Source organism: Chanos chanos, chromosome 3, assembly GCF_902362185.1.
Source record: "Chanos chanos chromosome 3, fChaCha1.1, whole genome shotgun sequence".
Lineage (NCBI taxonomy): Eukaryota > Metazoa > Chordata > Actinopteri > Gonorynchiformes > Chanidae > Chanos > Chanos chanos.
Window position 1 is genome coordinate 3,179,220 of NC_044497.1, and position 17,394 is coordinate 3,196,613.

The following is a 17,394-nucleotide window of genomic DNA, read 5'->3' on the forward strand; positions in this document are numbered from 1 at the left end:
TATACATTTTCCTGACTCAAATAGCAGTATCTCCTTGTTATAGATGACATGTTCAGGTACAGTTTCTCCAAGATATAGTTTCTGTTATCACATGATCACAAAACAGGACATGAAAGTCACTTAGACCCCATCCTTACAAGCTATATCTCTCCAATAGTCAGAAGCATTCACATTAGTTTAAACAATATAAAGTGGGTTTCGAGGTAGTATCTGATATGGTGAACAAATGGAGAATTCTGAGAACAGCTAGTGGCATAAAGGTGGAGAGAGTGAAACTAATAAACAGAGCATATATAGAATCACTCTTCATCAAATAAGTTCTTATACTGATCATTTGAGTTGAGATTTTTCAGACAGTGTATGTTTTGAATGTAATTATTTCTGACATATTTCCCTGTTCAGATGAGTGAAGTATTTTTATTTGTCCTATTGCTATTAAGTGTTTTCATCTCTAATTCATTCTTTTTCTCCTTCTCCTTCTTTTCTTGCCACGTTTACCCTCCACTTCCAGCATGTGTTACTAATCTCTATTCGTCCTCTTCTGTGTATCTTTTCTTTTCCTTTGAGGATTATACACATTATACACAGGCTCCACCTATATCATGTATTGAGGAACCCACAGATCTGCAGCTTTGAAGCTTTGTTACCAGAGATAAATATTTATGCTGTCCCTTCTTTTTATATATTAAGAAAACCATTCATGTCGTTTTTATATAAATTCAGAGGGATTTTACTGTTGTCTAATAAGGGAAACGTACATGTAAATGATGTCATCATTTTTTACAGTGAAGTATCATAATTTTCAGTCATAGGAAAGATTTGACTCATCTGAATGTTACATTTATTTAGTGAAGTAGAGCAATATTCAGACTGGATTAGGGTTTTCCATAAAATTACCCTGGTATTATTGTCTCACTGTCTTAATATGGTGTCATAGGAGAAACAGGTAAAAGTGTAAAATTGACATTCCATGGGGAAACAGAGAGCAGCACATAACAAGTACAATGCTGGATATGATTGTAGACAATGACTAGGAATGCTCTAATTTTTGACATCATTTTCTCACACTCAAGCTGCCGCCAACTGGATGAGAGACTGGATGCATGTGCAGTTGATAAGCTTTTATTTAACATGGGGTGGACCAGGAAACTGAGGGAGAGAAGCACAAAAACAGGATTCAAGGCAGGATTCCAAATAACTCTCAAACGTACTGGAAATACATCAAGGTAAGGTTACGCAGGACTTCACAAGTAAGGGAAAGCCAGTGATATTTATAGAAACAAAAATTCAGGTGAGATAAACAAAACTATCAAACTCAGTGACATTCTCAAAACACTTCCTGGAACAGTGCTGATGAAGGGTGTAACTAGAATTGGAAAGACTGTCTCTGTGCAAAAGTTCATTCTTTATTGGGCTGAAGGAAAAGCCAATCAACATATCATGGTCATAATTGCTTTACCTTTCAGGGATCTTAATCTGAAGAAAGAGAAATACATTTTTATCCAACTTCTTCATCATTATGGTCCAGAGTTGAAAGAAATAGAATTAAAAGTGACATTAAAAGTGAGAATCTCAAATTGCTATTCATTTTTGATGGTCAAGATGAATGTCGACCTCCGCGAGACTTTCAGAAGAATGAGCTTTGCTGTGATGTGATGAAATCAACCTGAGTGGATGTGTTGTTGACAAACCTCATCAAGGGGAATCTGCTTCCCTTTGCTCTCCTCTGGATAACCTCCTGACCAGAAGCAGCCAATCAGATCCCTCCTGAGTGTGTCCACCAGGTCACAGAGATCCGTGGATTCAGTGACCCCCAGAAAGAGGAGTATTTCAGAAATAGAATCAGTGATCTGAACCTGGCCAACCGAATCATCACACACATCAGGTCATCAAGAAGCCTCCATATCATGTGCCACATACCAGTCTTCTGTTTGCTTTCAGCCACTGTGCTTGAGAACATGATGAGTGATGCAGGCACTGGTGAAATCTCCAAAACTCTGACTGAGATGTACACTCACTTCCTGCTCATTCAGATCAGTCTGAAGAATAAGAAGTACCATGGAACCACCATGGAAAACCCAAAGAAACTGTCTCAATTGGACAAAGAGATGATTCTGAAACTGGGAGAACTGGCTTTCCAAATGCTAGAGAAGGATAATCTGATATTCTGTGAGGAGGACCTGACAGAGTGTGGCATTGATGTGAGTGAAGCATCAGAGTACTCTTCAGTGTGCACAGAGATCTTTAGAGAGGAGTTGGGGGACACGGTCTTCTGCTTTGTGCATCTAAGCATTCAGGAGAATTTTGCTGCAGTGCTTACAAATGTCTGAATTTTAAGTAAAATCATTTAAACAAACAGCAATACAAAAAGGAGAGGAACAGATTAATAACTAACCTACTTCAGAGTGCAGTGAAAAGAGGTTCAGAGCGTAAGAATGGACATTTGGACCTTTTGCTCTGCTTTCTGCTCTGCTGTCCCTCGTTGAACCCCAACAAGACCTGTCCTACGAGACCTGATGAAAGGAAGCAGCTCAGAAATGAGAAATCATTGCATTACATACAAAACTCATACAAGGTCAGCAGAGGCTGCTCCCATTACTCAGAACCTGCAGAAGGGCCAGGTCAATTATGATAATATGTCTAAATTGGACCACAGTGTGTCATTTCTGTTTAAGAACAGACAGCAATATTGAACGCATAGACCTCCCTTTATTTGTGTACTAATGGCCATGTATGCAATAGGACTGTCATATACACTTTGACAGACAAATGTCTAGCTCAGTGATGCACTAGAAAGTTCCTGTAACAGGTGCATCATTTCTTACAAAAAGTTGATCTGAAATGCTATTGTGTTCAAATTATGACATATAATTGACAGTTAACTGCTGAAGTCATATTACATTATTGTGCTACTTACATTTCATTGGACAACAGTTTTTCCGATGTGTGTTTGTGTGTATGTAATGATAGCTTGTCTCGTGTGTTCAAATGTATTCTCAACATGGTATAGGCAGTGTATTATCGCTTGTTATCTCCTCCAAGGTTGATCCTCTTTACAGACTTGGTATAACTGTGCAGTAGATCATGTTCTCATGCGATACCTGTACTGTGGAGTTGCTATACACTTTATTAGAATGTAAAGTAATAGCGTTGTGTTATATAAACTTATGTCAACAGAGTAGATCACTGTCATCTCTCATATGAGATGACAGTCTCATACTTAGATATGAGTTCTCCAATCAGTGAACTCACCCCTGAGAGAACTGGATCTCAGCTACAACAACCAGACAGATTCAGTCGTGAAGACACTCTGTGCTGGCCAAATTAGTTCAAACTGTAAACTGCAGAAACTGAAGTGAGTACTTGGTGTATGCGTGATCGCAAAACCCAATAAATATTGTTTCCTGTGGTTTCAAGTTTTGAATTCTGCCTTTGGATTGTCTAATCACTGTCGAGCAATTAGTTACACTTACTAGTTACTTCTTTCAAAAGTAATTGAATTACTTTACCAATTACTGCATATTAAAATAATTAATTACTGGGGAAAGTAACATCTGCATTACTTCTAAATGTTTGCTTCAACTCTCTTATTAATGTATACCATGTATACCAAGCAAATCAAGCCTTGGCTTTTTGGATGAACTGGCTGATTGGCAGTGGTGTCATTAGTTTCGATCATTCGGGGCTACCGCCCCAAATATTTTAAGTCTAGTCCCGAATATTTTCACCCTGAAAAAGGAGGTGTTTATAGCAAAACCAACAGACTGTCTGTAACAGAGTGGATCCTGACTGGTAGCGTCCGAAGGAGGGAGGAGTAATCAAGTGCTGCACAGTGCACACAAAGTTGGATGTTCATGCGCACCCAGATGAAAAGCTCCAGTTTTCTTAGCCCTGGACTAAGCCCCTGATCATTTCAATAGATAGAAACACCCTTGCTCCTTGGTCACAGGTGCTAGCAACAGGGTCTTTTGCGATTAGCTTTGTAGAACCATGTTGTCTTACCAGGTGCTTCATAAGATTAGAATTACTGTTCGTTGATGTGGATGAAGTTCTCACACCTGCACATGGACTATAACTCACCAGTATATGTTTGTCCTTGATCTCGAGAAGGGAAAAATCATTTCCATATCTCCAGGACAGCAAGCTCACATTGCCCAAACTGTTAGCTATTGTGTGGGCTACTGCTGACTGATTGAGTCACTCATTCATTGCGCCACCGTAAGATCAGGTGAAGTTAGATCATAAACAGGAAATTGGGGAATAGGCTGCATTTGTCTGCTATAGTCTGCAGTTTAATATTTTTTACGCAAGACAAAAGGAAGGAGTAGCGAGCCCTTTTAAATCTCAGTAATTGTAACTCCATTACTTCATTTGATAAGTTAATTAGTTACATTACTCATCACTGCCAAAAGTATTGGAATTACAGTAACGTGTTATTTCCAACACTGCTAATTACAGAGGAAGACTGTGCTTCTCTGGCTTCGGAGATCAAACCCCCTCATACCTGGGAGAACTGTATCTACGATACAATCAGATACGTGCCAACCAGATTGTCAAGAAATGTGAGGCCTTAAAGACAAAGAGATCACGTGAGTATGCAGAGGTTTATTGTCACTAGGTTGAGCAGCCGTGATGGACAAAATGTGCAGAATCCGTTACCCATGTACATCGTACACAGATTCCTGAAGTCTCGAGTCCTGTCATACCTGATGAACCAGACAAACAGACTCTGAACAAATATAAACATAAGCCACTTCATGACCCAAGACACCCACTTCCCTTTCTCATTTTAAACACATTTTACTTGAAACTAGAAGTAGAGTCTAATCAGGGCATTGCACAATGGTTAAATGATGTGACATTCTATTCAGAAATATTTATGGGATCTGAAAATCAAACGTGTATTGATGACTGTCGCCTCACAGCAAGAGGGTCTCGGGTTCGATTCCCGGCCGGGTGGCCAGGGTCCTCTCTGTGTGGAGTTTGCATGTTCTCTCCGTATCTGCGTGGGTTTCCTCTGGGAGCTCCGGTTTCCTCCCACAGTCCAAAGACATGTAGGTCAGGTAAACTGGAGACATTAAATTGCCCCTATGTATGAATGTGTGTGTGTGTGCTTGTCTGTGTGTCTGCCCTGCGATGAACTGGTGACCTGTCCAGGGTGCTTCCCTGCCTTTCACCCTATGAGCGCTGGGATAGGCCCCAGCACTCCCCTGCAACCCTAACTAGGATAAGTGGCTTAGAAAATGAATGAGTGAGTATTGATAATTTGTTCACATGGAATTGACAGAAATGAAAAGTTGTCCTTTTCTGAAAATGCCAAATAGTGCATGTTATTTATCACGTTTCCCTTTGACATCTTTATATCACACATTCAAAATGAATTTTGACTGGGTAGGAGCCTGAGCACAGTTTAAATAAAAGCTAATGCTTCCTACAGTGCCACAGAATGTGTGAAAACTTGTTGGGCTGAGTTTACCAACCTCCATATGCCCTCATTGATCTATCAGCATGTGCAAGTTGCTTAGCCAAGTCCAGCCCACAGACACCAGCATTAACACTAAGGAAGTTCTTAACTTAATGTTGAATGGAAAATGATCACCCACTCAGAGAAAACAATCAGAAGAGGAGAACTCTAAAGAGATAAATACGCTGTAGTGACAAAACATTTGGTAAAAAATTGGAGACAAAATAACTCTTTTAGGAACTTTTCTTTTCTTTTCTTTTGTGAGTGAAACTTAAAGTAGTAAAAAGACAGTGATGGCTAATACAGTAAATCGTGTGTACTTGTTATTTTGATCAAGTATCAAAGAAAGTATGATACTTGATCACACAAGGATTTTTTCAATTATAGGTAGTATTGTTGAATTGTTCAGTTTTCCAAGAAAGAAATAATACCAGATGAATTAGTTTATTTGTGATTCGATTTTTTCTTCTGATAGTCTTAATCACAATTATTCATCACAATTATTTGCATGTAGGCACTGAACTAGCCAGAGGATCCTCACATGCTTAACCTGACTACTGTTAAAGAACATTTTAAATGAGGCTAAGAGCATTGAAGAAGTTTTAAAATTTGACTAGGAAAATATGCTTTTGTTGAACAAATCATCCCTAAAACATTGTAAGCAAAATGCTTCGTCTTCAAAAGAAATGATAGGCTACACAACATTGCTTCCCTTTCTTTGTTCTGTATTGTGGGTGGAAACAGGCAGGAGAGAGAGAGAGAGAGGAGGCAGTTATTCTTGCTTTTTGCCTGTAAGTTTCATATTACATTACACAACTGACAGACTTGGAGAGAGAGACAGAGAGAGAGAGGGAGAGATACAGGGAGAGAGCGAGAGAGAGAGAGAGAGAGAGAGAGAGAGAGAGAGTGTGTCTCGCTGAAGTAAAAAGAAAGTGTTGGCTACTTCATTTATTTTTGTGAATTGATTTTGGTTATTTCCTTTAAAATGTTTTCATAAATATTGAAATATTTAACTAATGGAGATGTATAGTCATATTAAATTAATACCATCATATAAACTCATTCAGATCACAACTGAAAAGGCAGTCACAGAATTTGTCATGACAGTATAAAAGTCTTGTCATCAATGGTTCTGTGTCATAGGACTGCGTGAGGTGTGTAGATTGTGTGGGAGACCAGGGGCCAGAATGCAGAGAATGTTGGCCTCCTCATCTATTAAACCAGTGAACTCAGATTTCTTACACATACCATGTGACACACATGACAGCACAGATAACAACAGAGATGTGTTCTCTTTATAGGCTATTCCTTATCTGGAACCAGGAGGACAGTGTCTAAAACAGGTCTGTCTGTGGAGGAAGAAGGCATGTCTGTCCCAGAGGTGAACGTTCCTGTAGAGTGTAAGAACAGGATGCCAGATTAAGAGATGATTTCATCACAGAAATGTAAAGCCCATAAAAGGTGTGAACACATTTTCCGATTTTGAATTTAAACAAAGTACTGCAGATGATTTATTATATTAAAAAAAGATATTTACATGTAAAATATGTACATTTTGCATATTGCATTAGCATATTTAACATATAAACATGTAGGTAATTAACTGGTGAAAATAACTTACTGTACAAAATTACCTGGTCATACAAATACTGTAGTAAGCTAGTACTCAATAATACACTACAATGTGTTGTTACTGAATACATGAACTCTCCTGAACTTTTTTTCATAGGATAACAATAAAGAATCAAGTGCCTACATACATACTGCTCTTTGTCTGTTGTAGATCTCTAATGTACCAGACATTAGAAGCCTTGTCACAGTATCTCTGACAAACACGACAACAGAAGATTTCAAAAACTTTAAAAGAAGACTGAATGAAGATTACCCAGAATGCTTAGGGAGTCAGTGGGAGGATCTTGATGTGTCTGGTGTTGTTGAGAAGATGCTGCGTTGAGGATCACGCAGCATTTCCAGGATATTGGTAAGACAGCAGAAACTAAAAAAAAAACCCCACACACACAAACACACACAAACACACACATACATACACACCCCTACGCACAAGTGTGCATGCATACACACACACACACACTCAGAGACAATTAGGAAATTGCAAATCATTTTGTTTTTCTGCAGCAAATGACTGATTGCTTTGATTAATCACAGTAGCTGTACTTGCATCATTTAGACAGAGTGTTGTTGGTGAACCTACCAAGGTAGGATCAATCAAAATTCAAAACATGGCCCAAAGATGTCACTAAAGTTCAGTTCTTGTAAAGATGAAACAAAACCCCAAAATGTTTTTTTGCTTAACTTTATAAAGGTTGTTAAGAGGTTTTAGTGGTCTTCAATACTCTTTAAAAAAGTAAAGGCATCACTTTTTCATGAACATTGTTCTCACTTATGAAACTCTTTTTTATACAGATATTCATCTTAGCAAAGTCACAGAAATCAACAAAACAAACCTGAGAGAGAAAATTCAACACATAGCAGAAGGAATTTCACCACAAGGAAAACTGACCCTTTTGAATGAGATCTACACATAGCTCTACATCACAGAGGGTGGTAGGGGAGAGGTCAATAATGAACATGAGGTCAGACAGATTGAAATGATCTCCAAGAGACAAACTTCTCATGAGACTCCAATGAAATGCAACGACATATTTAAAACACTTCCTGGACAAAGAAAACAAATCAGAACAGTGCTGACAAAGGGTGTAGCTGGAATTGGAAAGACTGTCTCTGTGCAAAAATTCATTCTTGACTGGGCTGAAGGAAAAGCCAATCAAGATATCACAGTCATAGTCCCTCTGCCTTTCAGGGACCTTAATCTGAAGAAAGACAAAAACAGTCTCACCCAACTCTTCCATAATTATGTTCCAGAGCTGAGTGGTAAAAGAGTAATTGGCAACAATAAGGCCAAAATGCTCCTAATTTTTGATGGTTTGGATGAATGTCGACTTCCTTTAGATTTCCAGAACAATGAACTTTGCTGTGATGTGACACAGTCAACCTCAGTGGACGTGCTGCTGACAAACTTCATCAAGGGGAATCTGCTTCCCTCTGCTCTCCTCTGGATAACCTCTCGACCAACAGCAGCCAATCAGATCCCTCCTGAGTGTATCCACCAGGTCACAGAGATCTGTGGATTTAATAAGCCCCAGAAAGAGGAGTACTTCAGGATGAGAATCAGTGATCAGAGACTGGCCAACAGAGTCATCAAACACATCAAGTCAGCGAGGAGCCTCTACATCATGTGCCACATTCCAGTCTTCTGTTGGCTTTCAGTCACTGTGCTTGAGAATATGATGAGTGATGCAGGCACTCGTGCAATCCCCAAAACACTGACTGAGATGTACACACAGTTCCTGCTCATTCAGATCAGTTTGAAGAATAAGAAGTACCATGGAGCCACAGCAAAAAAACCCAAAGAAGCTGTCTCAGTCAGACAAAGAGATGATTCTGAAACTGGGAAAACTGGCTTTCCAACAGCTGGAGAAGGGTAATCTGATATTCTATGAGGAGGACCTGAGAGAGTGTGGCATTGATGTCAGTAAAGCATCAGAGTACTCTTCATTGTGTACAGAGATCTTTAGAGAGGAGCTGGGATTGTACAGGGAGAAGGTTTTCTGTTTTGTACATCTGAGCATTCAGGAGCATCTTGCTGCAGTGTATGCACATTTTGCATGTGAGAATGAGAACAGAAATGTTTTCCAAATATGGGGATCCAGATTTGAAGGGGACCAACTGCAAATGGTTGAACTACACAAGAGTGCAGTGGATAAAGCCCTCCAGAGTAAAAATGGACATCTGGATCTTTTCCTCCGCTTCCTTTTTGGCCTCTCAGTGGGCTCCAACCAGACACTCCTACGAGACCTCATGATAGGAAAAAGTTCAAACATTAGGAAACGTATCACTGTAGAGACAAATCAATACATAAAAATGAAGATAGGAAAGGAATCATCACCAGAGAAAGTCATCAATCTGTTCCACTGTTTAAGTTAGAACTGCTGCTTTTCGTTCTTGGACTAAATACATTACCAGCTATCTCTGTAAAAAAAGGTAATGAATAACAAACAAACGCATCTGAATAAATTTAGAATATAACAAGCAACTGAATTATATACTTAGACAGGCTTGCTGCAACCTGAGTTTGTGCAATCTTTCCTTGCAAAGTGAACAAATGAGATTTTACTGTATATTCAACAAAGTGACCACAGCTCTGATTTCTATATTACAGCCTGGCTTGCTGTGATCTCCAGTCTGAATCCTGTGTAACTGTGGCCTCAGCTGTCCAGTCAGTGAACTCACCCCTGAGAGAGCTGGATCTCAACAGCAACAATAACCTGACAGATTCAGGAGTGAATATGCTCTGTACTGGACTGATGAGTGAAAATTGTAAACTGCAGAAAGTAGGGTGAGGTATTCATTTTAAAATAAAATTGAATTTTTAAACTCATGTTACTTCTTGCAAAATCACAGTCAGCTTGAATTTGCAACAACTTGGTTTAGGTTTTGGTAAGTTAGTAACATTTTGATATAGCATTGTCTGCTTACATATGTTTTCATATGAGATAAAAGAAATCAGATTCAAGTATGTGTGTGTGTGTCAGGGTTTCCATTAGCCAGTAATTACTGGTTTTGGCCTGGTAAAATTTATACGCAAAATTTAAAAACATTTGAAATGAAAAATTAAAAACTTGCCAGACAAAATGTCCAGTAATAATGCTCATACAAAACGTAGTGGCTTATGCACATTGCAAGCTGTGAAGACACATTGGACATGTTTTATTTCAAGTCGACTTTGCCACAATGAAAAAAGGAGAAAATAAAATATTACCTGGTAGCCTAAAGGCTACATTAGATGTTGTGTAGACCTAGCCTTTTTTAAACAGACTGCAGATGTTACAGGTTACAGATGTTTCGTAATAGCCTACATTTTAGCGGATAATGCTGAGGTTTTGCTAATTATTACTGTTCGTTTTGCTTAATCGTTACTGTTCATTGAACAGTCAAACTGATTTGAGGCCATGTTCATTATTTCGTCAAGCTAGGAGTACATTAGATTTGCATTTGTAACATAGACTGTTATAGTAGGAGGGAGTATTAGGGCGACACTGAGAAACAAAAATCTGAGATTTCAAGAATAAGGTCATAAAATTACAAGAATAAAGTGGTAATTGAGAAAAATTCCAGGGGTGCAGTACGAATGGCAAATCAACATTTCTGATCTCTGCTTATGAGATAATAGCATCTGATTGATGCACTTATTGTAAGTCGCTTTGACTAAAAGCATCTGCCAAATACCAAATTGTAAATTGTAAAATTGTAAAAAAGTCATAATACTACAAGAATGAAGTTGTAATTTTATGGAAAGAAAAAATCAAAATATTACGAGAATAACTTGGAAAATTTCAAGAAAAAAAAAAACAAAATTTTTAGGAAAACATATTACCAGCAACCAATAAAAAAGGCGAGAGGACAGCCAATGGCAGACTGAGCCTGCTTCTGGCAACTGTTGTTTGTTTCAAAGTCCTGATAATGTGATGCTGATGTGTGAAAAGATTATGTTATTTGTGAAACCTATACCAGAGGTGTGGACTTGATTCATCTGACTTTGACTCGAGTCAGAACCGAGTCATGATTTTGATTTCTTCAGACTCGACTCCACAAAATTAAAAATTACTTGCAACTCGACTTTGACTTTAATACCAGTGACTCTAGACTTCACTCAGACTTTCCCTCTTTGACTTGAAATGACTTGACATATTTCATAGGTAAAAATATTAAATTTATTCATCTTATCCAAAAAGTGTGCAGCTATTTACTGATATTCTTGCCCACATGGGACTTCAGAACACCGATGATGTTGCATGTGCAGCAGAGAGAGATTGGCACGCAGATAAGAAAATGAGACATCAGATTTACTGTATTCGGTATCTAAGACTACACTCTTGTAACCGCTGGCAACCGAGCCTTTTCCTACCGATCTCCCTTCCTTTGGAATGGTTTACCTAAAGAAGTTAGAGAGGCAAACTCTCTCAATTCCTTTAAAACAAGACTAAAGACTTATCTATTTTCTCGAACTTATGCATGATATAATTTTGATTTGACTTTATTATAGACATGTAAAGCCCTTTGAGACTATAAATAGTGATATTGGGCTCTAAATAAATATTATTATTATTATTGTTATTATTATTATTATTATTATTATTATTATTATTATTATTATTGTAAAAAGCAAACAGATGGCAATATGTAAAACATGCAGGAACAAAATTACAGATGGTGAAGCAACAACCTCCAAGTTTGTTCGACACTTAAGGCTGCTAAAAGACCGGAAATTAAGTGTAATTATCATGTAGTAATCTTTGCTAAACCATGGCTTAAACTAGCAAGATAAGAGCTAGTATGGGTCTACCTAGCTCTAGTTAGACTATCAACCTAAAAACAGTGAGCTCTCGACACACTCAATGTGGAAGCACAATCTTTTCTTAACAAATTGGTTGCAATATCTTCCTTTTAATTCAGTGCTGCCGTGGAGCGCATTTTTAGCCGCGGTGGCATCATACTATGTCCTCACCGAACACAAACGTCTGACACATTTGTCAAGTTTTTTGTAAATGTAATGGTTCGTCCTGAGCTAGTGGTGTACTAACCCTAAAATCCAATACTGTAATTGCAACTCACCTCACTCACTCTTTCACTCAATCACACACACACACTTCACACACTTCACACATTTACTCACATAGGCAAAAATGCAAGAACATTTAATTAGTCAAATAGTGCACAATGACTTGTTTAGGGCTTGAAACATAAGGTTAAGCACTTAGACTTTGCTTTGTATTTGGTAATGCTTGACTTTGGACTTGCTTGGGACTTCTCTGTCTTGACTTGATGCTTGACTCGGGACTTCATTGACAAGGCCTTGAGTCTTGATACTTGCCAAACAATTACTTTGTCCCACCTATACTAAAGTATAACTTCACAAAATGCTCCACATTCCTCATTTTAACACAGGCAGCAGACTGCTGTTCTGATATTCCCTGTCTAAAATAACACATAGCCTAAAATTACGACTTTATTCTCGTAATATTATGACCTTGTTCTCAAAATCTCAGAATTTTTTTCCTCCCCAGTGTGGCCCTAATACTGTCATATTTTTGAAATGTGACCAGTAAGTTCCACAGATGTCTGATAAAATAAATTCTTTCTGGACACTGGACCGGCAAGAACAAATTCTAGTGGAAATCCTAGTGTGTGTGAGTGTGTCAATACAGAGTAGAGATAGCTGTCATTCAGACTATTACTGGCCTCCACAGGAATCTTCTAATCTGGCAAAACTCTCTAGTTTAATAGGACATTATGTGTTCATTGACATCAAATTGTAACAGGGCAAACAGGGCAAATCACAGGTATTAAGTCAATGGAGTGACACAACAATCGATGCCTCTGAGGTTTGTATATGCTAAAATCTAATTTGAGGCAATATAATGACATTTGAACGCGCTTGATTTGATCAGTGTAATATTTCATAGCAAAGTTAACAAATGATATTTTACTGTATGTGTAAAAACTGACCAAATCTCTGAATTCTCTATTATAGCCTGGCTGCCTGTGTCACAACCTGCACCGCCATTTTGGACTTTTGGTTTGCCATGTCTTTGTGCTCCTGTTCTTTGTCTGTCTCCGCCCCTCACCTGTTCCTGTTTTGTCTCATTACCTTGTTAATTTTATCCAATCCTGTGTTGCCCTGTTCAGTTCTCCTTCTATTTAAGTCCTAGTGTTTGCCTTGTACTTTGTCTATCGTTGTTTGTGTTTTAGAGCACTCTGTCATGCTGCACCTTTTTGTTATCGGCTTTTATTAGTTTGCACTTGTATTTTTATCTTCATTTTAAGTAAAGTCTTCTGTTTATCACTGTCAACCATAGTGTCTTTGCACTTGGGTCCTGCACCACACCACCAGCATGACAGAACGATAGACCTAACAAGGACCCAGCAGACACTTCTGTCCCCCGGGCAGAGACGGTTCCAGCTCCTGACCTGGGTGCGGCGGGGCTCCCTCTCTCGGTAGGTTCTCCAGCCCCTAACCCGGGGGGGGGGATTTTTTGGGGGGGGGCTCCCAGCCCTAGACCCAGGCACCACATGGACTGTGGTGCTGGGCCCAACCATCTCTAGGGCTGTGTCCGCTCCTGGGTCTCCTGTCTCTGCCACCCTGAATCCCCCTCTTCAAGCAGCGACTCCGAAGGCTCCATGGAGGGTGCGCTGCCCAGCGCGAGGAATGCGCTGCCTGGCGCACCATGGAGGGTGCGCTGCCCAGCGCGAGGAATGCGCTGCCTGGCGCACCATGGAGGGTGCGCTGCCCAGCGCGAGGAATGCGCTGCCTGGCGCACCATGGAGGGTGCGCTGCCCAGCGCGAGGAATGCGCTGCCTGGCGCACCATGGAGGGTGCGCTGCCCAGCGCGAGGAATGCGCTGCCTGGCGCACCATGGAGAGTGCGCTGCCCAGCGCGAGGAATGCGCTGCCTGGCACACCATGGAGAGTGCGCTGCCCAGCGCGAGGAATGCGCTGCCCGGCGCACCCTGGAGGATGCGCTGTCCTGCCCTGTTCCTGAGGCCGCTTTCCCGGCCCTGGTCAGCTCCCATGCTGACGCCCTGTCCTGGTCAGCTCCCATGCTGACGCCCTGTCCTGGTCAGCTCCCATGCTGACGCCCTGTCCAGGTCAGCTCCCATGCTGACGCCCTGTCCAGGTCAGCTCCCATGCTGACGCCCTGTCCAGGTCAGCTCCCATGCTGACGCCCTGTCCTGGTCAGCTCCCATGCTGACGCCCTGTCCTGGTCAGCTCCCATGCTGACGCCCTGTCCTGTTCCCGAGGCCCTTTCCCCGAACCAGCTCAGCCCTCTAGCCGACGTCGAGGCTGTTTGAAGAGTTTGCTCCGTTCCTGTTCCTCTGCCGGTTTGGAAAATCTGTTCCAGCCAACCCCTCACCTGCTCGGCCGCAGAGGGGGCCCGTCGGCTGCAGCACCTTCGGTCATCCCTCTGTGCGCCCCCCCACCCACCCGGTCTGTTCTGGACTTTGTTTTTCTTTTGGGCCGTCTGGGAGCCGCCCCTTAAGGGGGGGGCTCTGTCACAACCTGCACCGCCATTTTGGACTTTTGGTTTGCCATGTCTTTGTGCTCCTGTTCTTTGTCTGTCTCCGCCCCTCACCTGTTCCTGTTTTGTCTCATTACCTTGTTAATTTTATCCAATCCTGTGTTGCCCTGTTCAGTTCTCCTTCTATTTAAGTCCTAGTGTTTGCCTTGTACTTTGTCTATCGTTGTTTGTGTTTTAGAGCACTCTGTCATGCTGCACCTTTTTGTTATCGGCTTTTATTAGTTTGCACTTGTATTTTTATCTTCATTTTAAGTAAAGTCTTCTGTTTATCACTGTCAACCATCGTGTCTTTGCACTTGGGTCCTGCACCACACCACCAGCGTGACAGCCTGTAACCTGTCGTCTGAATCCTGTGAAACTCTGGCCTCAGTTCTCCAGTCAGTGAACTCACCCCTGAGAGAGCTGGATCTCAGCCACGATAGCTTGACAGATTCAGGAATAAAGCAGCTTTGTAATGGACTGATGAGTGAAAACTGTAAACTACAGAAACTTGGGTGAGTTGTATATGTTTATCATCCAGGAGATTTAGGTGTGATGTCACTGACAGCTGACAACTACACTATATGATTTATAAGGTAAATCTAAGAAACTAAGGTCAAATGTTTACACTAAGGTGAATATCCCTACAGGCTAAAAAGGATGTAGTCTCACAGAGGGCAGCTGTAAAAATTTGGCCTCGGTTCTGAGTTGTCCTTACTCTAAGCTGATAGAACTGGAGCTGAAAGACAATGATCTGCGGGATTCAGGAGTGAACCTGCTCTCTGCTGGACTGAAGGATACACAGTGTAAACTGGAGAAACTTGGGTACATATAGAATTGTGTTATATTTCACATGGATAAATTACAATAATTGTTAAATCTTTTATTTATGCCTCCTACCATCAGATCTCCCAGAAAGGCACTGAAAATCTCAGACACTGAGCTATTGTCTGGTTGTCTCTGCAGGTTGTCAGGTTGTCTAATCACAGAGGAAGGCTGTGCTTCTCTGGCCTCAGCTCTGAGATCAAACCCCGCACACCTGAGAGAACTGGATCTTAGCTACAATCATCCAGGCACTTTAGGAAAGATGTATCTTTCTACTTTAAAGAGGGATCAACAGTGTAAACTGGAGAAATTAGAGTAAGTATGTTGATAATCACTCTGGAAGCAGAGGAGTAAATCTGCTGTCTGCCATACTGAAGGATCCACACTGTAAACTGGAGTAAGTGTGCTGGGCTTTCCCACTGACACAGTCAGCTTTCGTCTGACACCCCCCCAAAAGAGGTAAAAACAACATTTTGCGGGGGTCGACACATTTATATATCCTTCTCACCTGTAATTGTAAATATTATAATATATTTCCCATAGTCATGCCTGGAAGAATCTTGTAATACGATTTCAGACACCCCTAAAGTAGACCATACCATTTCTTAACCCTGACGTTAGATGAACGTCTCATCTGCCAGTCTCGCTCCCATCACTGCAGTGGCTGGCATCCTCATTTAAGTCTGTACTCGTGTAGCAGTTAGCCAGTGGAGACACTGTAGGTTAATGTGAGTGGCTAGCTATCTAGCTTGTTTAATGCACTTTTCTTTCTAACCTTCAGAATTTCTGAATTAGATTGTGTCCGGTGTCTACAGATGAACGCCACACACATGATATTAACATCGAATACGCAAATAATACATTCCTCAGTAAAGGACTTCACTGAACAAATACCTTTTCCATTCAACTTTTAAGCATATTAACAATGATCGCGTTTGCACAGGTACAGGCATAATTTGGCAGTAGGTTTACGCGATGTGAAGATTAGCCTCTGGATGGGATGCGATATCCTGGCTGGACAGAGTTCATTAGTCCACGGAAACCTTCACCGTTAGCTGTACTGTGTGGTATCATGTAACGATCATATCACATATTAGTTTTGTGATTTCTTTATCTCGCCTGTCATTGCAATTTCTCCTAGCCAATGCAACAGTAATGCTTGGTTGGTACCCGCTGGAACTTTCACCTGTAGTAAGGCTGGATGTTCACAACAGGCCTTGTTGTATTGAAGCTAAGCACAGTGTCACAATGGTTACAATGCACGTTATCATTTTTTCACGTGAAATGGTACCACACAACACTCCTCTTTGTCCACTTCATCAATGCACTTTCAGAAACCCTGCGGGATTTGCATTCTATCATAATAGGCCCATAAACAGTAAAAAGAGTACTCGCTCGTAGGCTACATGGAAGACTGAAATATTAACCTAGCAATTATTTAAAGACATAGACCACCCAAGAATCAAACTTTGTCGGCTGTTTTCTTACCTTGAAAACAGAGCCCGACTGATACAGGATTTTTAAGACTGATACCGATTTTGATATTTGAGGATTTAATAAAGCGATAATGATATATCGGCCGATATTCTTTTTTAAGAAACCCATAATGTGAACAAAGATTTACCCTAACATTTGTTATGTGTAGTTATTTAAGAGTCCTCACCAAATTAATGAGACATAATGCAGTTTAAAAATAAACTTGTTTTATTGCCATAAATACTACTTTGAACAAAGGTACAACAAAATATATTAATATAGTTTTGATGAATAAAATTCAAATGTATAAAAGTACCAAAAAGTAAAAAAATAAATTTGTTTATTTATTTATTTATTTATTTATTTATTTATTACTTTTAATTCTGTCTAGTGCAAGCTACGAGAAACCATTTTTCAGTCATCATTTGGAGCCATCTAAAACATGCCATCTTAGACTATGCAGTAAACTGATAGTGACCTAGAGTAAACGCTG

General features: G+C 40.3%; 1 protein-coding gene across 1 annotated transcript; it reads left to right on the plus strand.

Annotated features, from left to right (window-relative positions):
• Positions 1-1,131: 1,131 nt before the first annotated feature.
• On the plus strand, positions 1,132-15,744 carry LOC115806340 (NACHT, LRR and PYD domains-containing protein 6-like). Its single transcript, XM_030767013.1, is given in 9 exon segments — positions 1,132-1,207; positions 1,747-2,324; positions 7,248-7,465; positions 7,893-8,883; positions 8,885-9,464; positions 9,755-9,881; positions 14,942-15,115; positions 15,267-15,425; positions 15,567-15,744. Coding segments are annotated over 9 exon segments (3,081 nt in total).
• The last annotated feature ends 1,650 nt before the right edge of the window (positions 15,745-17,394 follow it).